General features: G+C 42.5%; 1 protein-coding gene across 1 annotated transcript in view; it reads right to left on the bottom strand.

Moving 5' to 3' along the window:
- Positions 1-25,888, bottom strand: part of LRP1B (LDL receptor related protein 1B) — a 1,094,775-nt gene that overhangs the window by 82,882 nt on the left and 986,005 nt on the right. Inside the window, exons 65-71 of the mRNA XM_075284520.1 lie at positions 25,684-25,803; positions 23,546-23,665; positions 16,363-16,479; positions 13,750-13,856; positions 11,934-12,063; positions 7,772-7,878; positions 7,102-7,234 (exon numbers count right to left, since the gene is read on the bottom strand). Of these exons, the coding sequence (XP_075140621.1) occupies positions 7,102-7,234; positions 7,772-7,878; positions 11,934-12,063; positions 13,750-13,856; positions 16,363-16,479; positions 23,546-23,665; positions 25,684-25,803 (834 nt within the window). The remainder of the gene's footprint in view (positions 1-7,101; positions 7,235-7,771; positions 7,879-11,933; positions 12,064-13,749; positions 13,857-16,362; positions 16,480-23,545; positions 23,666-25,683; positions 25,804-25,888) is intronic.

Genomic DNA, 25,888 nt, shown 5'->3' with positions numbered 1-25,888 from the left:
CAATTTGCATGAGCCTCATGTTTTTTTTTTTTTTTTTTGCCTTCCTTTGTAGGGTTATAGGTTGGACTTGATGGACTGATGTCTTTATCCAACCTCATCTACTATGTAACTTTGTAACATGTGTGCATGTCTACTCAATGGGAATGAAATGTTGTCTGGGTTCTCTGATACTTTATTTCATGTGAGAACAAAGGATTGCACATGTTAAAAGATTGTCCAGCACTTCTGATACAATATTTTCACAAGAGAACGAGGGATTGAGCATGTTGAAATTCAACATGCACAATACGTTTTTGCTTGACCTCTGCGGAAGGAATGTCAGCCAAACATCTATAACACAAACTGGTTGGCCAGTTTTACTAACATCAATTGGTTTGGCTGACCTTTGTGTAATATATATGACCTGCCTAATGCCAGTTTCACACCTGTGGTTACCTGCCAAAACCCAGGGACCCTATAGATTATGGTGGGGTGAGGCATTTTTCTTACCGAAAAGGGCGAAAAATGTGGATAGAAAAGCGCTGCTTGCAAGGCTTTTCTCTCCGCATTTTTTAATCAGATTCAGGGACGGAAACCCCAAATGGAGTGCAAGCACTGGTGTGAACCCAGCCTGAGACCGAACGGAGTGCAAGCACTGATATGAATCCAGCCTGAGACCGAATGGAGTGCAAGCGCTGGTGTGAACCCAGCCTGAAACAGAATGGAGTGCAAGCGCTGGTGTGAATCCAGCCTGAGACCGAATGGAATGCAAGCACTGATATGAATCCAGCCTGAGACCGAATGGAGTGCAAGCGCTGGTGTGAACCCAGACTGAGACAGAATAGAGTGCAAGCGCTGGTGTGAACCCAGCCTGAGACCGAACGGAGTGCAAGCGATGGTGTGAACCCAGTCTAAGATATCCCTGACCCTGTAATAATTACACCAATATCAGAACATTTATGCCATGTGATATATATCAGGTAATATATGTCCACTAACTAACTTGTTATATACCATACAACACTTGAGAATATGAGTTTTTCACTGAAGTTATTATTATACAATGCTTTTCTGTTGCTTGGGGCTTTTAATAAGTAAAATAGTAGTTTATGTTTCCATGGAGTCTTGTGCTTCGAGCCCTCGCTCTCCTCCATCCGCCTCACATCTCTCTTCAAGCTACGAAAACACCCAGAAGACCAAACTCAAGAGCAAAATGGTTCTTACGCTTCTTTTTCCCTCCATTCCAAATTTTCATGGCTCTTCCTAGCTATGTGAAACTTCACTGTTTGGGCTCTAGGCAAAAGTAGAAATTTACAATTTCTGTGCACCCCTGGTAGTCACCGACTATTCTGAAATGACTATTTTCCCAGACCTCATATTTCTGTCTCCAGGTGACCGCACCGGCATGGTCAATCTCAGTTAGAGGTTACATGGTATCTGTACAGACGTATGTACCGCTATAGTAACAGACAACAAACTGTGCCGTCATACCCCTCATGTCATGTCCTCTACTTCAATCTAATCTACCAGATGTACATAAGCTCGAAGGGGAACCAGGACGAATGGAGCAAAGTATGAGACTGCAAAACTGCAGGAGCACATTACAAAGAACGTGTGTTTTACACATTACCATGGAGATGCATTTTCGGCGGAGGAGCGGTGTAAGAAAAACTGTAAGAAATCTTAAATTAAGAATTCTTGCAAAGTTTCTTCACTGTTTATTTTAGGTTTATAGTAACAAAAAACATAGGTTTGTGATGGTGAACATAGCCATAAAGGGATGTGCGGACCCACTGGGTCTCTAACTGGTTTGGCTTAGGGCTACCCCTGAAAATGTCTAAGCGATCCCTTAGTCTTCACCCTTCCCTAAAGGATCTAGTGTCCACTGCATAGATCCAATAGGTCACTCAGTTTAGTTGTATCTGATCTGCACAATGAGTGGCACCCAATGAACAGGTTCAGTGGGCAAGCTGAGGTCAGGGCAGAGCTATTTGGTAATGGTACATTTAGCCGAGGTCAAGGCAGGTGGAACAGGGTCAGATACAGGTACAAAGGTAGAGGTCAGGACCCAAACAGACACAGTAACTTAGTGAAACGCTTTTGGAAGGAAAGTAAGAACCTTATTGCTCAGGCACCTTATAATAAGGGAAGGTAGATTAAATAATACAGGGATCAGCCAAGAACAGAAATGAAGGCTTGATCCAGATTGTGGAAATTAGCGGATGGGACAGAAACGTATTGGTAGAGCTAGAATACCAAAAGTTATGGCTGGTGGGGAGAAGTTAGGAGAGATGCAGATGACTGAAGCCCACACTGATATAATATCTTCACATTAAGCCTGTGCCTTTGGGTAAACCTTCTGTGTTCTTTATGGGGAGAGGGATACCCCTGTATTCTTTATTTCTACATCTGCCATCATAGGAGAGCCGGGACTCCACCATACACATTAGTTGAAAATGGTAGGTTTGGTGTACATCCTTCTAATGTATATGGCCGCCTTAACAGACCTCTTACGTGACTATTGTCTCAAGAAGGTTAAACAAGTTAGTCTGGCTACTGAGACAACCGATGGGCAATGGATATAACGTAACTGTGAGAAGTTACATCATACCGCCCAACCAACTAAATGACTGAGTAACAATGTCATATACTGTCTCAGCAACTTCCTCACCCGGCTATCTCAAAGGGGTCATCCTGTGGCTAAACAAAATTATATACGGCTCAAAGAGTTTTGCAAAAGGTCTATACTTAATACATAAGAAATGACCGCTCAGCCAACTACAATATTGACCCATCTTGGCCAGTGACTCTCCAAGAAGCACTGTGTGTCAACAGACAGCAGACGGAATAACCAACTTTAAAGATAACCCGTCACCAAGTCAGAAAATCTCAATCACATTCTACATCTCATCTGAGGTTCTGAGCACTTTGGAATGGCTGAATGGATTTGGATAAACAAAACACCAAAGATATAAGCCCCTTTTAGTGTTGACAAACTAGGATATACCCTGTTTCCCCGAAAATAAGAAACCCCCCCCCCCCCCCTTCACCTTCTGGATCACATACAACCAGCAGTCATGCCGGCGCTCCGCTAAGGAAGCATCAGCATGACTGCCGATTGTTCCCCACTCCAACCGCTGCATAAGACATCCCCCGAAAATAAGAAAGGTCATATATTTCGTTAGATAATTAATTATAAGAGACGGTCTTATTTTCGGGGAAACGGGGTAGTAGCCATGTGGGTGACAACATTTTAGTTTCTCTGGGGGTAAGGTCTCTGTGTGCTGTGTTACAATCACTTGGCTAGTAGTTTGTAATCTACATCTTACATTTAAAGGGCTTATATCTTTGGAATAGCTGAACAGATTTACATTTATAAAAAAAAAACACCAACATGCTCAGGGTGGCAACGTCTATCAGACTATGGATAGGTCATTAGGTTTTTAAGACCTTTTAACAAGTCCTCTTTAAAGTTCCCTGTCTTAATGTAAAATCGATCCCCAATCTATCATGTACTGTTTATAACTAGAGATGAGCGAGTAGTGTTCGATCGAGTAGGTGTGAATACTCGTTTAAGTTTAAGGTTCGATGCAGAACCAGCGTTGATTGGCAGAATGCTATACATTCTGCCAATCAACGCTGGTTCTTCTCTTACCTTTAGAAGTCTTCTCCGTGCAGCTTCCCCGCGGCGTCTTCCGGCTGGAATTCACTCTGCCTAGGCATCCGGCCTAGGCAGAGCCGACTGCGCATGCCCGGGCATGCCCTCGCATGCGCAGTCGGCTCTGCCTAGGCAGAGTGAATTCCAGCCAGAAGACGCCGCGGGGGTGCTGCGCCAGGAGAAGACTTCAAGGGGAATCCAGCCCGACCGTCACTCATGGACTTGGTAAGTATAAATGTATCAAATTTTGCGTACCCCTGAAACGAGCATTTCCCCCCATAGACTATAATGGGGTTCGAAATCCGTTCGAACAGCCGAACAGTGTGCAGCTGTTCGAATCGGATTTCGAACCTCGGACATTTTAGTGTTCACTCATCTCTATTTATAACGGCAATGTCTTCTATGGCAGGAGTAAGATTGGGCTCCTCAGGCACCTAGCCTCTGACTGACTGCTTAATAAGGAGGCAACCTCAAGTACTACGACATGTATCCGGCTGCCACTTACAACACTTATACTAAACAATAAAGATGAGTGAATAGTATTCGAAACATAGTATCGAATACCTCGCTCCATAGGAATGATTGGAAGCATCCGGCACTTAACCCCTTGCTGTTCGGCCGCTTCCATTCATCCCAATGGGAGCGAGGTATTCGATACTATGTTTCGAACACTATTCGAATCAACTCTACTAAACAATATACATTCTAATGCGAAGTCACTGCCATCTGAACAATGGCCGTCTGACAACATTAGAACCGTCATGACTGCTAAAACGACTATATTTCGATGAAAACCTGAGACTATTAAATGTCAAGGCAAGCACAGCTGTTCGGATGCATTGTGAAATTTCTCCAGCTGCCCCGACGGCTATATTTACAATGAATGGCACTTGTGTCGTTCCGTATAATGAAAAACTGTGGGATGATTTTTATTCTCTGCAATTTACGGGGAATGAATTCAGAAATATTACTTATTCAGCGGACCCTATGTGTTTTTGTTTATTGAAGTAAAATCTCTTGAGTTTTTTTAGACTTATTTTCTTTTAGCCATTTGGCTTTTAATGTTAGATCAATGGACTTTTTTTTGTTTGGGAAACCGTAGGCCGCGGCGCTCGGAGTCCTAAGTTATTCTTTCACAAGGACTCGGGAGCAATGGAGTATATTTTCAACACCGTCAGTGGCAGTCAACAAGTGTTATTTCATTTTAACGGCAAAGGCATAGAAAGGTGAAGGTTTTTTGTTTTTTTACTTCTTTTTCCATAGGATTCTGTTTTGCTTGCTTGTTATAGAGTAAAAAATGGAAATAAGAATCCAGAGGAAGGAAACAATGTAAGGGTGCATTCACACTGAGTAAACGCTAGCTTATTTTGTAGAGTAAAATTACACTTGTAAATTTTGCTATCCCATTGACTTCAATGATATTTTTTTACAAGTGTAAAAATACGCCTGTAAAAAATACGCCTGTAAAAAATACGCCTGTAAAAATACGCCTGTAAAATGTCATTGAAGTCAATGGGATAGCAAAATTTACAAGTGTAATTTTACTCTACAAAATAAGCTAGCGTTTACTCAGTGTGAATGCACCCTAAGGAACACAAAGGAGTCTTATTATGCAGTGCAATGCTCAGTCATTGGCCCCACTGGGATGGATCGAAAAAGAACAGCCAATCAAATTCATCCAGCCATTTTTAACAAAAACTTCACATGCATTAGGCCATGGTCTTGGAAATACAGTAGTACTACATTTATGCTATGTCAGAAGTTTTCGATTAAATGGACGCAAGTGTCAGGGATGTGCTAACCATAGACATAAGAGGACACTAGTACGGGGTTCTATGCTAGCTGGGGTCCCCTCCCAATGGGACAGGGATGGTGGGTCCCGATTTTGACTCCCCACGAAGCAAATTAAGTTGAATACAATGTGGAGCACAAGGCTATCAACTCCATGCTCCACCTTTAAGGTCTTGGCTAGTGTCGCAGGGAGGCGAAATGAGCACCGAATGAGAGATAGCAAAAGAAGCAGAGTATATTTTTTTGTCATTGTTTGGTCAATGTATTATATTGTCTGAAGGGTCTCTGAGGGGGCATCTTAATATGTGATGGACAATGAATGGACATCTCAATATGTGATGGACAATGAGAGGAAATCTCAAGATGTGATGGACAATAAGGAGACATCTCAATATGTGATGGACAATGAGGGGCCATCTTAATATGTGATGGACAATAAGGGGAAATCTCAAGAAGTGATGGACAATAAGGAGACATCTCAATATGTGATGGACAATGAGGGGACATCTCAATATGTGATGGACAATGAGTGGTCATCTTAATGTTTGATGAGCCAATGAAGAGATTAATGAGGCATTATACCATGCAAGGGCCACTGAGGCATTATATTATGTGGGTGCCATTGAAAGGGCATTATACTATGCAGGCGCCACTAAGGGAGCATTATATAGTGTTGTGGAGGAATCATAACTGTACTGTAAGGGACACAGCTTAAAAATTAATTTGCTACTGTCACGTTAATCCATTTTTCTGTCCTCTGAGAATTGTGGGGGCATGTCTGAGTGGGGGTGATAGGAGAGGCGGCCACTTATGAAACCTTTGCAGTGGCCCCACCAATGTGTTAACATGACCCTTGCTAGCGTACTGGTAAAATGCATGGTATGATGTGCTACGTATGACTGTCATTAGAAAATGCATGCAGTTTTTTAGCACAAAGGCATCGGGCTAACAGCCTCAGAAATCAAATTGACCCCCAATATGAACCGATTACTAAAGCTGTAGGGGAATTTTATTAAAACTGATGTCAAACGAATTAGGAACATGGTGCCCAGTTCTTACACTCAAGAAAGAAGCGGCCAGTGTTTGGACTATACATGTCTTTTCGGCCAAGTTTTCATCTTCTTGGTGAGTACAATTTAGTTCCTCTATTGGTTCTTGCCGTCTACTTTCAAAATTAACCGACCCGTCTATGGCTGGTCTTCCTCTCTCCAAGGGCCCCATAAAAGTAACTTGGCTCTAGAGTACACCCCCAACCTCTTAATTCCTCTCCATCGTTCAGTAACAATTCCCTTTCCCTGAATCCAAGCACCTAGAACCGGAGCCTCAGACTCCCTAAATGTATCCGGTAATGCACTGTATCACTTTCTCTATATAACAACCTATTTAAAAATTGCACAATGACTTATCCCGATGAGCCTTATCCTGCAGTTCTCATCAAAAAGCCATAAAGACATAAATCCCCTAAATAACGCCGAGGGAAAACAGTGTTTTACAAAGAAAAAGTCCTGTCGTTTTAAGCAGATGAAGATCGTCGCAGTGGTCCATGCTACGCTCCCACAGCATTGCATTTATCAGCCTGATGGCGCACATGGGTCTTACTAGTTTATTAGAGCAGACAAAGCAAATGAGATACACAAGAGCGAAATTCGGAGAGGGGAATGAGACTTGCTAACCTCTCTCGCAGCTATCTTCATCGCTGCCATCTACACAGTCATGGACACCATCACAGAGCCATCTGATCGGGATACAATAAGCCTTATTCCGGCATCGGAACTGGTTTTCTTTACAGTCAGTCACACAATCAACCTGGAGAAAAAATGAGAAATTTATAGAGAACATTGTATAAAAATGACAAAGAATTGAAAGGACCCCGTCCTGCCATTACTAGGTAGACAGTCCTGACAACGTCTCCATTCTTGTTCATCATCATGATCATTCAGCTCCTTGTCCAGGACACAATTTTACAATGGGCTGAGATGGGCTCTTGCTTAAAATTTTTTTTCCAAATTTTCTCATATTGCTCTATTTGTTCCCATAAATCATACAGCGAAACAACTCTGAAAGGTTTATTTCTATCTTATAAGAGATGGCTCCTCATTGGAATATGGCATCACATTGATGATGGAGGGGAATGGAGAACTGTCTACCAAGCGGGACGTTCCAACAAGGACAGTCAATCACTTACTGCAGCAACGACCCTCAATAGAGAGCGAATGGTTGCAGCAGCCATATGTGTCAATGTTGGAGCATCATCCATGCAAAGTGACCAGCGAGGGACCAGAAAACAGTGAAATATGGGTTCTGGGGAATGGAAAGTTGACGTCAAAAATAAAAATTCCATACCTCATCGGAGCCATCGGCACAGTCATGTTCACCATTACACCGCAGGTACGCTGAGATGCAGCCACCACTGTCGCAGACGTATTCACTGGAGGAACAGGTTGGCGAGGCTGGTGGGGAGAACAGGTCATCGATCAATGTTATGGGGCGTTACGCCAGTACGTGACTATTCAATGATACTAGTAATGAGGGAGGGTCTCTGACAACCTCACGCGCTTTTTCATAATTATTTTACTTACTTTCTGCGAGCAACATAAAGCTAATGTATTAGTCATCACATTAATAATATAAAAAGCCATTTTGTCATTTTTAACATGACCTTTCCCAGAGGAAACTTTTTGTATTGCAGCATATGATAATAGAATCTTATCCTGTGGTGGGTTCTGCCGCGCTCACCTCTATATAAGGAGCAGTTAGATAGGTCGTGTAGGCCATAGCCCTGTACTAGGAGGTCACTAGTACAACACATGGTCTGGGCCATGTTCTTTTCTCTTTTTGGATGTACATGGTAAGTAAGGTTGACTGATCGGGATTGGCTGGAAAATGATTGGAAATCAGATTTTAAAATCGATTCTGAAAACTCAAGATCGCGCTCAACCCTATTGGTAAGTCTCTTCCTTCACCATTTTTTTTTTTTTTTTTGCCCCTCCATTTTGACCAGGTGTTTTTAATTAGCAGGAGACTGCAAAAAGTCACCCCCCTACTAGCTCTCAGTCCTCTGACTGGGGCAACATGGTAAAGTGAATTTTTGAGGTCTATTCACATGGTGTGGTCCTGCATGGTGTCTGTTGCTCCTGTCATGCTGTGCCCATGGGGCGGTGCGACCCAGAGCATGCGGGCTTGGTCTGGTGGCAGAGGTGTTGCCGGACCACTGGGTCGCTCCCCCTGTGTTGAGGTTGTGGCGGTCACTGTGCAGCATTGCACCCAGTAAAGTAGGGACCCACTACAAAGAGGTTGCCGTGAACTGGCTAGTGGGCTCATACACCTTGATCAATACATAGACTAAGAACCTCATGTTCAGTATTGTACAATTTGCTGACAAGCGCTAGATCAATGTATAAGACCAAGATGTGCGGGCCGTGTCTTCTTCTCTTTTTGGATGTACAGAACAAAAACTGTGCCTGAAATATACATTTCACCATATTTTGTGCTGCCCCTTCCTAAGGCAAGCATGCAATAATGGAATTCTATCCTCTAATGAGCTTTTTTTGTAAAACTGATTTTAAAAGAAAGGAAGGAAAAGTCACCGGGCTGCTAAAAACATCATCACTAATGGTATTCTATTTACATATGAAACAGACAAGCCGCCACTTAGCACTGAACTGAGCCAAGAATAATAACTTCTGAATCTGTTTTGTTTTGGAAGTTGAAAAAGTATTTTCATTGATTTATTTCAAATTTCTCATTGCTATCGGTTTCCGTGTGGATTAGTTAAACATTATGTTTTCTATTGTAAAATTGCTCGTCTTACACTATCATTGTTGTTTTTTAATCCTGGGCTGTGACCTCCATTAAAATGCATGCAAAGCCCCGAAGGCCTCTTTATATGGGGGGATAATGGATGAAACCATGCGATAAGCTGGTACTTGAGTTAATGTTCATACGATGATCCTTGAGGGTTGAGCCGATCTTGAGATTTCAGGATCGATTTTAAAATCTCAATTCCAATAATTTTCCAGCCGATCTCAATCATGAAATTTGCTCGATCGCTGATCGGGATCCGAACTTTTCCAATTCCTATCACTCATCCCTAATCACTGCTTCTCTTTGGGAAAAGTCACTTTTAGGGTTAAGCCGATTTTGAGATTTAAAAATCCGATTTCCAATCATTTTCCAGCTGATCCCGAATCCGATCGTGAAATTTGCTCAATCGCCATCCGATCTTTCTCGATCGCTCAATCCTAGCCGCGTGTTGTGGCTCTGTCCAAATGCTGAGCTACACCAGGATTGTCTCAATAAATACAATGTAACATTTACTAATTATTCTTTTCTCCTTGTTATTGGCTGCAAGGGTTTGTGGGTCAAGGCCAACCATGGGGGTGTTTTGATGGTTAAAACCGCCTCCTTGTTGACCCAGCTCAGACACTGTTTTTCTGAATGATGGAGGAGAGCAGTGGTCTAGTAGCCAATGAGCACTTCTATCAGTAATTATGGAAGCTTCCATTGGTTGTCAGGGCTGATATACGATTATGATTCACAGCAATAACCCTTTGTATAATTCCCAATCCCTGAGCATCATGGTGTCACCCTGATGTAGGCAACAGGAGCCGAGAAGAAGAGGCTTATCCAATGAGTGGGAAGCACTAGGGGGCACTATGCTGTATGGGAAAAGCGGGGCATTATATTGTGTGGAGCTTGAGGAGTATTATACTATGTGGGACATGGAGCGAATAATAACATGGGAAGCCTTTCCGTCACTATATTGTGTGTAACCTAGGAAGACTACACTGTGTGGGGCCCGGGCGATTCTGTTTGGAGGCATTAATAGGACAGTATTAATAGGTTTCCCCAACAATATGCACCTCCAAAATACACCCATCCCGAATACACACCCAAAGCCCCTCCCTATCCGCTGGGATGCAGAAACCCCTTGTGTGGGTTACTGTACATCAAATACCCAGGAGTTGGCAAAAGTTATCACCGTTCATTGCAAACAAGGATGACTGGGTCTGGAGTGCAGCCGGGGCCACCGCCGTGTAACAGCACCCTGATATATTTGGAATATTTAATATAGCCTGAAAATTTTGATTGCTTGCAATTGTTTGTCAGGCAACCTTGTGCATATGTTGTACTCTGTTCTCATCTATTATTTAGATGATGCCTCTTACGTACAAAGTATTCAGTCCAACAAACTAATGTCAGCATAAAAAAGTAGCGATTGCCAACAAACAAAGCAGTTATAGTGCAACGAGAATAAAGGAATCAGAATAAACCCGATTATCAACTCTCGGGGAGGACAAAAGATTGGGGCGGGCGGAGCGTGCATGTATCTGGGGGACCGAGGTGGGACGTTTATCGGCTAAGTGGCTGACAAGGATGTGCATGGACAGCCTGAATGAACGTGTTTGTATACAGCTCTGCGTCTTTCATAAAATGCTTCTCTGTGGGGGGAAATTACTATTAATGATGCTTAATTATCGGAGCTGTAGCTGCGAGAACAGATGATAAAGGATGTGATAAAGCAGAGAGTTCTTGACACAAGTGCCGAATACCGCCGAGGCTTTCAATGGCCTCTCGAGAGCCGTGGTGTAAACACTTAGATGGTTGTAGTATTTAATGGTGTTGACAGTCAGGTTATATTTCTTGACTTAAAGTGTTTACATATATCAGAAGTGTGTATATATATATATATATATATATATATATATATATATATATATATATATATATATATATACACCGTACCCTGCAAACATTCTAGGCAGTTGTGAACAGGATACTCAAAAGTAAGAATGCTTTAAGGGGATTCTACCATTATAACACAGTTTTTTCTCATTGACACGTAGCCTTTCTTAAGGCTATTCTTCTCCTACCTTTAGATGTCTTCTCCGCACCGCCATTTGGTATAAATCCCTGTTTTTGTCAGTATACAAATGAGTTCTCTCGCAGCACTGGGGGCATCCCAATGCTGCGAGAGAACTCTCCAGTGCCACCTCTATCTTCTTCAGGAACGTCCTCTTTATGCATCTTCTCCCAGCGCTGGCAGTCAAACTTCTAAGCCTTGGATCTCGGGCAGAGATGACTGCACATGCCCACAAGAAAATGGCCGCTTGCTTACTGTGTGGCTGCTTATTTTTCTTGTGGTTGCTTACCCCAGCTTACTGTGTAAGCGTCCATAGGAAAATTGCCGCGGGAGTGTGCAGTCCACTCTGCCCGAGGCCTAACGACAAAGCCGACTGCGCATGCCTAGAAGTTTGAAGCCAGCACTGGAAGACGACGCAGGGAGAGGCTGTACCAGGCAAAGATGGAAGCGGTGCTGGAGAGTTCTCTTGCAGCATTGAGGATGCCCCCAGTGCTGCGAGGAAACTCATTTGCATACAGAAAAAAAATGGATTTCTACTGATGGCTCCTGAGCTTCATGTTATGCCTCTGATATCAAAGTGCCTGTTATATCCAACAAGATCTATCCATATGAGTAAGATGTCACTCTGAATCATTACAATACCTGGTTCACAACTTTTCTCATCGTCTCCAGTTTTACAGTCTTCGTGTCCATCACATTTCCATTTGGCAGGTATGCACTGGCCCGTGGCACATTGGAACTGGTCTTTGGAGCAGCCGTTCTCGCAGTTTCTCTGAGCAAACGGAAAGAAAATCAGGTTATTACTAGAGATGAGCGAACAGTAAAATGTTTGATGTTTGATATTCGTTTCGAGTAGCCCCTCAATATTCGACTACTTGAATCAAATATCGACTCCTATTGTACTCTACGGGGGAAAAATGCTCGTTTCAGGGGTAGGCAACATTTGATCAAATAGAACTTACCAAGTCCACGAGTGAGGGTCGGGCTGGATCCTCCGAGAAGTCTTCTCCGCACAGCGTCCCCGCGGCGTCTCTCAGTTCTGAATTCACTCTGCTAGGCACCGGACCTGAGCAGAGCCGACTGCGCATGTTCGCACTACAAGAAAATGGCCGCTTACAGTCAAAGCGGCCATTTTCTTGTAGCGCGGGCTTGCGCATTCGGCTCTGCCCAGGCCCGATGCCTGGCAGAGTGAATTCAGAGCCTGAAGACGCTGCGGGGATGCTGTGCGGAGAAGACTTCTAAAGGTAGGAGAAGAACCAGCGTTGATTGGCCGACTGTATAGCATTCGGCCAATCAATGCTGGTTCTGCATCGAACTTTTCCATTCGAATAGCGAGTGGTACTCGATCGAGTACGAGTATTTTGAATACCGTAGTATTCGATCGAATACCTACTCGATCGAATACTAGTCGCTCATCTCTAGTTATTACCTAAAATAATACAACGAGGAGCAAGGAGGGGAGCTGGAATCTTTGGAGCAAAGAAACAGTAAGAGGTAAACTTCAAAAACATCATGAATTGTTCAAGTTGCCAAACACTAGAGATCCCGGATGCCAATAAAAAAATCCAATTTAGACCACTCAGCACCTTTCTGTGACATGAGGCAGACAAAAGTCAGATAGTCAAAAAGTTGATCTATTCCAAGAAGGACATTTCGCCCAGATCACATGTGAGGTATATAGAAGTAACACTAAGCCTAATGGGTGTTTGCAACAATTTTACTAACCTATAGTAATATCATTTTTGTATTTTCCACATCTAATGAGCACCTCCCTTTACCCAATGTATTTGTGAAGCAGATACATGTTACTAAGGCTCGCTCACAATAAACCGCTCCTTTGTCTACTCTGACGGCAAATAAGGACTTTTTTTTTTCTTTTTTCTTTTTTCTTTTTTTTTCTCTCCCAGGTATAAAAAAATACAAACCTAGCTCAAGGCCATGCTTTATTTGCAATGAAATGAGGAGAAGGAATTGAAGTGCCATATTTCAATTTTTGCAATCTAGTTCACCATTCTCTGGAGCCTTTTTAGAGGAACATATTTGAATTTTCCGGAGACTTTCAATAATATTCTAAGTTGCAAAAAAGTTTTGTGCAAAAGTTATATACAAAGATATTCAGGAGTAGCAAATTATAGAACAGCCGGGAGAATATTCACATGGATTTCTCGCTCTATTGATATCTATCTTAAAAATGTAGACCCTTTTTTCTTATCTTACATAATTACATAGTAGAAGAGGTTGGATGAAGACCACCAGTCCATCAAGTCCAACCTATAACCCTACAATCCCCTATAGTGTTGATCCAGGGGAAAGCAAAGAACCCCATGAGGTTTATGCCAATTGCCCCATTTCAGGGGAAAAAAATTCCTTCCCAATTCCAATCTGGCAGTCAGTATAAAAACCCTGGATCAATGTGTCCTTATAATCTAGAATCAATAACCTAATATGTCAGGTTTACCTCATCTGTTCCATCTGCACAGTCGTATTCTCCATCGCACCAAAACCGGGCTGAAATACAGTCCCCATTACCACAGAGGAACTCCTTCAATGCACACGTCTGAGGTTCTGCAACATAAATGAAGGACATCGACATAGTATTACAGAATATCACAAGTATTTCCAATGCATTGAATTCAATAGGAGGAGATTTATCATGAGATACATTAAAATCAGTTTTGCTGGAGTCGTAGTTTGTGCCAGATTTGTCAGATGTTGCAGAATGTTTGATAAATTGGGGGCATCTTACCTGTCCTTAGATGTTATCCTACTTTCTATGTCACTTCCCTGCCAGACAGAGGTTGCAACAATTTTTGCAACTTGAATTTGCAGAGGTTGTATTTCATAACTGTTGTAATGTGTAGTAATTTAGCCACCCACTTTTTCCAAAAACTGAGTAGCCGATGAAAATATTGCAAAATTGGCCACAAAATTTAAGAAAAAAAAAAAAAAAAAAAACATGCCGGGGCTGATTTATTAATACCGACACATTGTGTTCTGGTATGAATGCACCACAATTATTACAAGAATTTCCAAACAATTCTGAACTGTCTTAGGTTGTCCCATGTGGCATGTGATGACCATGGAGGTCCAATACCAAGACCCCACACAGATCAGCTATTCCAGCGGTCTCTAGGTGCCAGGATATGGGCAATGGGTCAGGAGTGTTTAGTGACCCTTCCCTATACTATATATACATTATCTGTTAGGGAATTGCTAAGATGACAATTCCCCAGTAGCTGCTGGAGAACCCTGGCGGAAGGGTCACAAGAGACAGTGAGCCCTAAGCTGAAGCCTCCCACTGTCCCTTCCTCTTGCCAGGCCCTATCCTATGTAATATGCGGCAACTTGGAGACGATCCCTTCCTATATATGTAACACACAAAATGCAGACAAGACGGACAACAACAAAGGGAGGTCAGCTAGCCAGGGTTCGGTAACAGTCGAGCAATGCAGTGCCAAATCGAAGTCCAAAAGAATAGTTAATAGGATAAAGAATACAAGTAAAATAACAGCAAGCCAGCAAGCACAAGGCAATAACAGGCACCAGTGTGAATGTGAGCTAAGACTAAATAGGGGAGGATGAACCCGCCCTGGACCTGATAGGAAGGCAGGCTGTCAATCACAGGGCAAGACCAAATTTAACTACTTCATGGACTAAGGCAGACAAGGGCAGAAGACGGGTGTGGTGCAAATTCAATTACAGAACTAGAGCCGTGTTCACACAGTGCAACCAAAAACTCTAAGCAAGGAACTAAACTGCACACGCCTCCTGCACCGCCGCATGCGAGCCGAGGGTGGCGCAGTGACCTGAACAGGCAGAGATGTTACATTATCAGTATGAAAATTCCATTTGGGGACGGAAAATCCAATCAACCCTTCTATAGTAATACCCCACTGCACCTAGTAACAGTCCCAGATATATATATTTTATAAAGTCAATCAATAAAATTTTGGACTATGTTGAATATATATTAGGGGTTAATTTATCAAGCCCTTTACTACAAAATTTTAGTGTCAAAAATGGAATTTTTCAACTTTTTGGGCTAATTTGCACAATAACATTTGCCACCTTTATGAGGATAGGCCATCACTAAACTGATGTGGTCGATGTTTTTCCCTCCGAGTTGACAGTAAATATGAAATAATTCAGTGTCTGTATAAATCAGCTTATCGGCATTACAAAGAAAAGATAGGCTTGATAGATGTATCTAGAGATGTCCATACTGATCTGGATAGAGCCCATCAGTTCTATATACTCTCCATTATTCAGCTGCTATGTAATATACAGAGACAGGGAAATAATTATAATTGTTTGATGTGGTGTTATTTATGCCTTTCTAAAAAGGTCATATACAAGACAAATAGCAGCCGCTCTCTCCAGGAATCACATTATCCCCGACTGTCAATACTGGAATTTTATTCCCGAGAATCAACATGTAATTATCAAAGGAGCTGAGAGCAATCAAACAGAAAGGCGGCCATTGACGAAAAGCCGCGAATGTTGTGGATATTGCTTTTCTTCACCATCAAATAACAGCTCTGAGTAATGAAACTTGTCACTTGGATTCATACAGGTGAGTATATATATATATATATATATATATATATATATATATATATAGAGAGAGAGAGAGAGAGAGAGAGAGAATATTGTCACATTTTTCCTATAGGTCCTAAACTGTTCCTTGGCATTGGGACAGAAGATATTGGAAGCCCCAAAGAGGTAAGTACATCATGAAATTACTCAGATGAAACTCCGAGTGTCATCCAAGTGTCAATCCTGTGCAAACTCATCAATCAGATGTTTTTGAGAATCACAATATTCCCACAAAGGTCAAATCCATTAATTGGGATATTTTCTATTTGCTCTTTTTAGAATCTGCCAAAATAAGTGGCGCGGCATAAGTGTCTTCGTACAACAAAGAATCTAGAAGATACAGAATGCAAAAGACACGGCCGCCATAACAGGATGGAATTCATCAGATAGAGTCAATGTATCGAATTGACGATCTTACGAATTAACAAAAAGACCATAATACATAGAAGAACACAAGATCTGGGAATAGACTTACTGCAGGATTCTTCATCTGAGTTATCCCCACAGTCATTCTGTCCATCACATCTCCAGTGATCGGGAATACAGTTCTTATTTTTGCACTGATATTCATGTGGGCTGCAGGTCTTTTTATCTGTAAAACAAAGACAATCCAGTAAATAGATAAAAAACTAAGAAAATGAGTAAACATAAGTCATAAATACATCTCTGAAGCAGCAGAGTCGTAATAAATCGCCCCACTGGGGGATATTGAATTCTGTATCAAGTAATGCAAAAAAACCTCTTGTGTACATGCACCTGAAGTCTGGTCATGTAGGTAACTGAGCCTACGGCATGGTATGGCAAGACTCCGAAAGCGGGATTTGAGTGGGTGAGTGGATTTTGCCTTGCCATGGCAGGATGTAGCCGGATACCTGTCCAGGATGGTTGGGAGCTCCGACTTGCCTATTCTCCGTCTCGGTGACTTCATGGGGCATAATTTATCACTGGACATGGTGACACTAACTAGGGCTTATTTCTGGAGTAGGGCTGATATTTTAATCCTACTGCAAAAACCTTGCAAAATCAAGCTACGGCTTATCTTCAGGGTATTTTTGGAGAAACAGGGTATATACTGCATGGTGTAAAGTTAGTCATAAGGTTTGAAAGATTCACCAAATGTATAAAGCAACTTCAGACAATTTGATACATTTGTATCATTAAATTGCTTACATTATATTAATTTTCTACAATTTGCAAAATTCTTCTGAGATTGTAGGTCTCCCTAAAGAGGTAGAGCACACCGTGATGGAAGTTATGGGAATTGCAATGTCTATGTTCATTTTCCATGGGTGAACCCACTGAAGCAATTGGCCAACCATACCATCCAGTTTTACAATCAATTCCTCTAATAAGAATTCAGGTGTTGATAAATCAACACGTGATTACTAAATATGCCAAATTCTCCAAAGAGTTTAAGTCTCCTCATAGAGGTAAGGGTGTTGCTTGATTTAGGAGAATGATGATGTCAATGAGGTGAACCCACTCAAACCAGGCTAACCATATCAACCATTCTTATGATTTTTCTCTAATATGGTTTCTGATGTTGTCAGATATACTCAAGATTAGGAAATATGCTAAATTCTCCAAAGATTTTAGGTCTCCTCAAAGAATTCGGGATCATTGTTGGTTATAGACAAACAACAAAGTCAACACTCATTTCATGGGTAATGGGGAGCCCAATGGTCAACCATTTCACCCAGCATTTTCAATAAGATCCCCAGGTGATAGATAAACCCAAGATTAGTAAATATGCCAAATTTTACAAAAATTTTAGGTCTCCTTTTAGGGCTGGATTTAGGAAAACTACACTTATTTTCATGGGTGAATCCATCGTAACAAGTGGCCAACCACTAGTCTTACGAAGAGTTCCTCTAATATGGTTTCAGGCATTGATAGATTTTATCATCTAAAGTCTCGTCTGCCATTCTTCACTTTGAACATGAAACCAGAGCCTTGTTTGTTTGTTCTTTAATTACCAGCGCATTTTCATTTATTGGTTATAGCCATTGATGGGTTTAATGAGTTGGACGTAGTCTCTGTGCAAATGTTGAAAGCAATTCGTCTAAGTAATTAGCACAGCAATTCACTGACTGCTCCCTGTAATAGAAATGAAATGTACACAATATATATTCAGGAATTTATTGTAGAACAACCCAGATAAATGTGTGTTTGTTTTTCCGGGATCTACACGGGCTGCGTGTTGTGTTATAGTTTATGAGGTTCATTAAATGAGAGCCACTTTCTTCGGATATTAGAGAGCTTTTCTAGTTGGTAAATAATTTTTGCAAAGGGAGAAAAAAAATCCCAGACAACGATGTACCATGTTCTAATAGACTCAGACGCTAGCAGGGCATAAGGAAACTTCTTACTAGGTGATGGTAGGATAGACCATGACTTTATGATTGGTGGAGTCTAGAGATAGGCAAATCGATTTGGCACAAATCAAATTTGTTACGACTTTTGAAAATGGTTATGATTTGGGAGAATTTCTAAGTTTGGGGATTTTTCCTGCACAAATAACTCAAAATGGTAGCTGCCATTTAATGGATTAGAAGAGGACAAAGAAAAAGGATCATATGACCTTGGACAATGTCCTCGTGGGCCCTGCAGGCAGTTTATCATCTGGAGCAGCCTATCAAGATAGAATAGAATGTAGGTATGGATCTCTGGTGCACATGTCATAGACAACCAAAACAGCCCAACAATCACTGGTGGATGTGTCATAGACTACCCAACAGCCCAACTAGCACTGGTGGACGTGTCATAGACTACCCAACAGCTCAACTAGCACTGGTGGACAAGTCATAGACAGCTCAACTAGCACTGGTGGACAAGTCATAGACAACCCAACAGCCCAACTAGCACTGGTGGACAAGCCATAGACAACCCAACAGCCCAACTAGCACTGGTGGACAAGTCATAGACAACTCAACAGCCCAAATAGTACTGTTGGACAAGTCATAGACAGCCCAACAGCTCAACTAGCACTGGTGGAAAAGTCATAGAAAGCTCAACTAGCACTGGTGGACAAGTCATAGACAGCCCAACAGCCCAACTAGCACTGGTGGACAAGTCATAGACAGCTCAACTAGCACTGGTGGACAAGTCATAGACAGCTCAACTAGCACTGGTGGACAAGTCATAGACAGCCCAACAGCCCAACTAGCACTGGTGGACAAGTCATAGACAGCTCAACTAGAACTGGTGGACAAGTCATAGACAGCTCAACTAGCACTGGCGGACAAGTCATAGACAGCTCAACTAGCACTGGCGGACAAGTCATAGACAGCTCAACTAGCACTGGTGGACAAGTCATAGACAGCTCAACTAGCACTGGTGGACAAGTCATAGACAGCTCAACTAGCACTGGTGGACAAGTCATAGACAGCTCAACTAGCACTGGTGGACAAGTCATAGACAGCTCAACTAGCACTGGTGGACAAGTCATAGACAGCCCAACAGCCCAACTAGCACTGGTGGACAAGTCATAGACAACCCAACAGCCCAACTAGCACTGGTGGACAAGTCATAGACAACCCAACAGCCCAACTAGCACTGGTGGACAAGTCATAGACAACCCAACAGCCCAACTAGCACTGGTGGACAAGTCATAGATAACCCAACTGTCCAACCAGCCCATCTAATGGTGTCTTGGAGTGAAATTCCTAGAAAGGGGTCAGACACAGTCATAGTGTCATGCACTAAACAGTTTCACGTAGCTGAGAGAGGATTAGAATTAGTCTTAGTGATAAGGATCTAAAACAAGTTTGTGTCTCGGAGAGAAGCGGGGTATTGTATAGTGATGTACAGGGTTTATATTATTTTTGTATTGTGCCTTATATCCTGGTAAACACCTAAAACAAGTCTGTAGAACCGAGAGGCAGTTTAGTGTATAGACCACTTTTAATTTTGGCATGGACCTCAAATGCTTTTCAAGGAGGAATCTTTTACTGTATACTTATATGCATGGATTTTTAGTGCGCTCCCTGTTATCCGAGAGGTAAGGACCTGCTATAAGACAGATCTGTGTACCATAGACTAGCAGAGCATTACACTATATAGAAAATTATACTAGATTGTGTCGTGCTTTCTGATGCCTGAGTTGTAAGGACGAAAACATGTCTGTGAATAATGGAGAGGCAGTACATAGTATAGTGACCCATGCATTTGTTATGCAAGCAAAATAAAGCCCTTAATAAAAGTCTGTATACCGTAGAGAGTGTATACGGCGGCGGTGACTGTACGGTGGCGGTGTTAGCTTATAATTACTGTAATTCATTCATTTGCCTTTGTTGTGTTCACCCAAATAGAGTCATAGATTATTGAAACTGTAATAAGCAATGGTCTAATGATACAAGGGAACATCTAATTACCCTGAATGTATATCTCTATATAGACACACGAACACCACCTATAGCGATCGCAATATTGTGACCCATCCGTGACGCAATGAGCCTGGGGCTGAGCATCTATCGCTAATTGACGGACCCCGCCATTCTCTTCCACAAGGATTGTTCTTTTGATGTTGCAGGTATCAATATGTGATTTCTTCGGTTTTCTTCATTAGTAAGATATGGAAGTGACAAGAGATTACATTTGTCTTGGATATAATGGGATACAAAGGTTAATTTACTGCGCAGCTCTTAATTACCAGCCCGGACCTTTGACACTCTTCTAATTGTGGAGCGCGGAGATGCATTCGGCAGCGGTAATGAATTACACATACTACGGCTTTTTTTTCCGCGCAGTAGGTAGCTAATTACTTTAACCAGTCTCACAAAGTGCATAAGACTAGTCACTGCTGAGCCTGGAATAGCGGCTTATGGGGAAGGAGAGATTATGCATATTTATAAACCCGCACAGCGAATCTTTGATCAACCTGTTCCCGTTCTCTGTGACTATTAGTTGCTGGAAGTCGCTTGTCTACAGGACGCCATTGGGTTATCCACCCACTTAGAAGACATCCATGCATTTTAAAGCAGGACGCAGGCAAATACAAAATGGGATCAATTACGGGAGCAAAATAAAAATTGGTAGAAAATATTCAAAAATATATTAAAAAAGGCTGGAAAAAATGCAAAAAAAAAATCTAGACCGACAGATAGACCAGGCCATATACTGATTGAGAGAACTTTCACATTAACTATTTTTCTGTCCAAGTACTGAAAAAAATTGCCGCACCCATTCTAGTGATTGGAGCTATTGGCACGTACAAATTTTTGCAAGGACCTAGCGACGTGGCCGGCACTATTTTTCTCCTTTCTTTACTTGTCTTATCCAATCAATTCTATGGGAGCATGAAAAAAGAAATGGACAGTACATAGGCGTCATCTATGTTCTCTCCGTGCTTTATCCGTGTTCATTATTAGGTGCCAACACAAACAAAAAAAAATGATGCAAACCAGATATGTATGGCACATGGATCAAACATGGAAATTCACTAGGATGGAGACTGTTTTATTAGTAATATATGAAGTAAAGGAGCTGCGTCTTACCACTTCCTGTGGCTTCTATGGAGGTGCAAGATCTTGCCTCCGGACCGGAGAGGAAATCAGCTGATGAAGATGAATGAAAAGAGATGATCTGCGGACACTCCTTGAGCCTTAAAACATTCGTAGCTTTATTCCATATGAGTTAAAAAAAATAGTATACACAGAGTGTCCAAAGGAAAATACACACAGTGCGTTAAAAGAAGACGCTTACGCGTTTCGGGGTTGCCCCCTTAATCATAGCAAGCTATGCTATGATTAAGGGGGCAACCCCGAAACGCGTAAGCGTCTTCTTTTAACGCACTGTGTGTATTTTCCTTTGGACACTCTGTGTATACTATTTTTTTAACTCATATGGAATAAAGCTACGAATGTTTTAAGGCTCAAGGAGTGTCCGCAGATCATCTCTTTTCATTCATCTTCATCAACTGTTTTATTAGACCCCAGAGTATGTTAGGTGGAGGCCAAGGGAGGTTTTTTGACCTCCACGCTGTGTCCCACAGTCTCTCTTGGTTTCCTCATAATGTCATGCCCCAAGTACAAGCCTCAGCAGTGACACGGGTACACCAAGCCATGAAGTTGTCTATGGCTTGTCCACCAGTGCTAGTTGGGCTGTTGGGTTGTCTATGACTTGTCCACCAGTGCTAGTTGGGCTGTTGGGTTGTCTATGACTTGTCCACCAGTGCTAGTTGGGCTGTCTATGACGTTTGTCCACCAGTGCTAGTTGGGCTGTTGGGTTGTCTATGGCTTGTCCACTAATGCTAGTTGGACTGTTGGGTTGCCCACAAGAGATTCACACCAATATTCTCTCTTGATCGACTGCACAAGATGATAAACTGCCTTGGGGCTGCTATGGACCAATATGAGGCCTAAACAGTGACCCCCAGGTGCATGACATCATCAGGATAGTGCCAGACACCATGAGGAGGCCCAAAAGCGTTAAGGGAAAGCTAGTATGAATGTTTTTCATTTTCTTCACTTTCTCTGGGCCTCCACCTAATCTAAAGAGACCTCAGGGTAGAATAATTTACCAAAATGCATATTGCAGGGAACCTTTTAGTTCTTCAAATCCTACATTGTTTGGTTTAGTTAAAAAAAAAATTAATAATTTGGGATATTCAGGTGAAACCAGGCTTGTGCCAAAGCGGTTTGCCATCTGTAGTCAGTATTATTAGGCCTCTGACACATCACATGGTTGTTTGCACGGGCTGCTAAGGCTTCTATCACAATGGGGGTAAAACACCACGATTCTCAGGATTACTGGAGGTCTTAGGAGTAGGGGTTTTCTGGCCCTAATACATTTTTCATACGGACCACCCACAGGGATAATGGGGGTCCTGAATCACCTCCAGTTGCTGAAATCGGCTGCAATGAATGGTGGAAAGGATACTCTCTGCTCCGATTCCAATAGTAGGGGTGGGGCTGCAGTCCTGTCTCCATAACTGTATAACCATGGAACTGCAAGTCCCCACCACAGCAGGTTTTGGTGCCAGGAGACTGCCAGAATAGCTGAACTGTGCAGGATCCGAGTGTCCGACCCCCACAGATCAGTTACGATGGATGACCCATCCTGTTGTGACCTCTCCCTTTAAAGAGGTTATACCACCAAACATATTTAGATTAATTTCCCATTGGTTGAGGTCTGACCTCTGAGAACCGCGCAAATACTGAGAACTGGGGTGTTTTGCTTCCATTGTGAATAAATCCAGGTTGCCGCCCAAAAAATACTTGCAGGACAGTTCTTTCTGCATTTTTCAAGTGGATTTGGGGATGGAAACCCTAAACATAGTGTGAACCTAGAGTTGGTCGGTAGCGTAGATAGGGAGGGGCAACCAGGGACTAGTTATCGGGATGGGGGGGGGGGGCAGTGAAATGAACCCTTGCACCAAATGATGGATGGCCGCAATACAGCCCTGCCTTTAGCGTACAGCCGCTCGGTCTCTTCTCTCCCGTAAACAATAAGTTTAGTCGGCCTCGTGCCCGTTTCTGGTAGAGATGCGGATATTCCAGCCAGACAAATGAACAATAATATTCATTAACACATCCTGCAGTTTGACAAGACTAAGACCTGAGAAGGGGCTGAGCGAAGAATCAAAGGCTTCATGGACAAAAGGTCCTTGTCTGCCGTTTACATGGCTGCAAGCCACATGCTCAGTGGTTGATGCTCACCGCAGTTGGCCTCGTCGGATCCATCCGCACAGTCGGCGTCTTCATCACACACCCACAGTTTAGATATACAATGCTTTGTAGTTTTACATTGGAAGTGGTCGGGGGAGCAGCTGTTTTCGGCTGTGACAAAAAAAAAAAAGAAAAAGAAAATGAAGAATTCATCCATTTTAATAACATCACATTATAATATAGAGCAGATATTCTCCGGATTCGCATTCAGTGGGTGTTAGGGCGAAAAATTCCATTAAGCATACATTGAAATATGGAATGTTCTCCCTGTATATCTCAAGTAGGTAAGAAAACTTGTATCTGGGTAAGATTAGGACTTTAAATAATTTATAGATTTCCTTTCTAGTGCGGAGGCTTATGGCAGGATTGTAAGAAATTGAAGCCAGCTTAGAATGGGTTTAACGCTCACCTTGTACCCAAGTCAGGTGGAGGAGGACATGTGGAGGACTGGAGCTGTCTCAGACACAATTATAGAATCCCATCCTGCCTAGTCCAGTTCTTAAAGGAGCTTATGAGATTACAATACTTCACCTTTTTTTTTCCCTCCTAGAAACAGCACCAATCTTATCCACAGGATGGTCCTGGTATTACAAGTCAGCACAAATTCATATAAATGAGCTGCAATGTGAAACTCAAGGGTGGTGGGGAGTAAAAAGCTAACTTTTTTCCCAACCCAATAAAGGGAGTTTATCAGCAGAACTTAGCATAGTCTCACTCCAGCCCTGCAGATAGATAAGTGGCACCAGACACCAGTATATCACCACAACCCTGCAGATAGATAGGTTAGTGTCACCAGACACCAGCATATCACCCCAACCCTTCAGATAGATAGGTTACTATCACCAGACACCAGCATATCACCCCAGCCCTGCAGATAGATAGGTTACTGTCACCAGAACCAGCATATCACCCCAGCCCTGCAGATAGATAGGTTACTGTCACCAGAACCAGCATATCACCCCAGCCCTGCAGATAGATAGGTTAGTGTCACCAGAACCAGAATATCACCCCAGCTCTGCAGATAGATAGGTTAGTGTCACCAGAACCAGCATATCACCCCACCCCTTCAGATAGATAGGTTACTGACACCACAACCGGCATATCACCCCAGTCCTGCAGATAGATAGGTTAGTGTCACCAGAACCAGCATATCACCCCAACCCTTCAGATAGATAGGTTACTATCACCAGACACCAGCATATCACCCCAGCCCTGCTGATAGATAGGTTAGTGTCACCAGCATATCACCCCAACCCTTCAGATAGATAGGTTACTATCACCAGAACCTGCATATCACCCCAGCCCTGCAGATAGATAGGTTAGTGTCACCAGAACCAGCATATCACCCCAGCTCTGCAGATAGATAGGTTACTGTCACCAGAACCAGCATATCACCCCAGCCCTGCAGATAGATAGGTTAGTGTCACCAGAACCAGCATATCACCCCAGCTCTGCAGATAGATAGGTTAGTGCTACCAGAACCAGCATATCACCCCACCCCTTCAGATAGATAGGTTACTGACACCACAACCGGCATATCACCCCAGTCCTGCAGATAGGTTAGTGTCACCAGAACCAGCATATCACCCCTCTGTGTACTATTCCTATTCCTCTCCTCTGCAATTAAATCACAGGTAATGAGCGCCTGAAGTCATATGCTGCTGTGATGTTTTGCTGGCTGCACTGCTCACAGGAAAGGGTAGTGAGATTGCAAACAAAACGTCACAGCTGAGGTCAATGACCTGAAAATAAATCAGATAAATGGTGCTGAATTTAAGTAGGTTATATATTAAGAATTGCATTGTATTGATGCATCCTCCTATTTAGTCCATATTTCTTAAAAACTAGATAACTCCTTTAATGTAATTTGTTTTATTAGGGGAACTTGGTTTAGGATTATTGAGGAACCTTCACAAAGATAATTCATCCATTCCCTCTGAAAACAATCCTACTCTTGTACTGCTCCGATTTAGCAATATGAAGCATTTATGATCCCTTTCTGCATTTCCCAATGATTTATGATCGGGCGAAGTTGAATGATATCACACGAGACAACAAAGCGTCTTACTTAGTTACTTGGTTTCCTACGTCGCCTTCGCACATTTGCATAATGATCACGGTTAACTTACGGCAATCAATCTCGTCTTCTTCATCTCCACAGTCGTTCTGCCCGTTGCAGCGGAGATTTATTGGGATGCATTTCTGCTTCTTGGTGCATTTGAACTGACCCGATAGACAGGCGTAAGTGTCTGCAAAGTGAATCACAAAAATCCTTAAGAAACTTTCCTTCTGAATCTAAATCAGTGGAGCCGCCGCTTTATTCAAGGGCCGCAT

Source organism: Leptodactylus fuscus, chromosome 8, assembly GCF_031893055.1.
Source record: "Leptodactylus fuscus isolate aLepFus1 chromosome 8, aLepFus1.hap2, whole genome shotgun sequence".
In the NCBI taxonomy this organism is placed as follows: Eukaryota; Metazoa; Chordata; class Amphibia; order Anura; family Leptodactylidae; genus Leptodactylus; species Leptodactylus fuscus.
The sequence above is the reverse complement of the archived record's forward strand: the minus strand, read 5'-3'. Positions and strand labels throughout refer to the sequence as shown.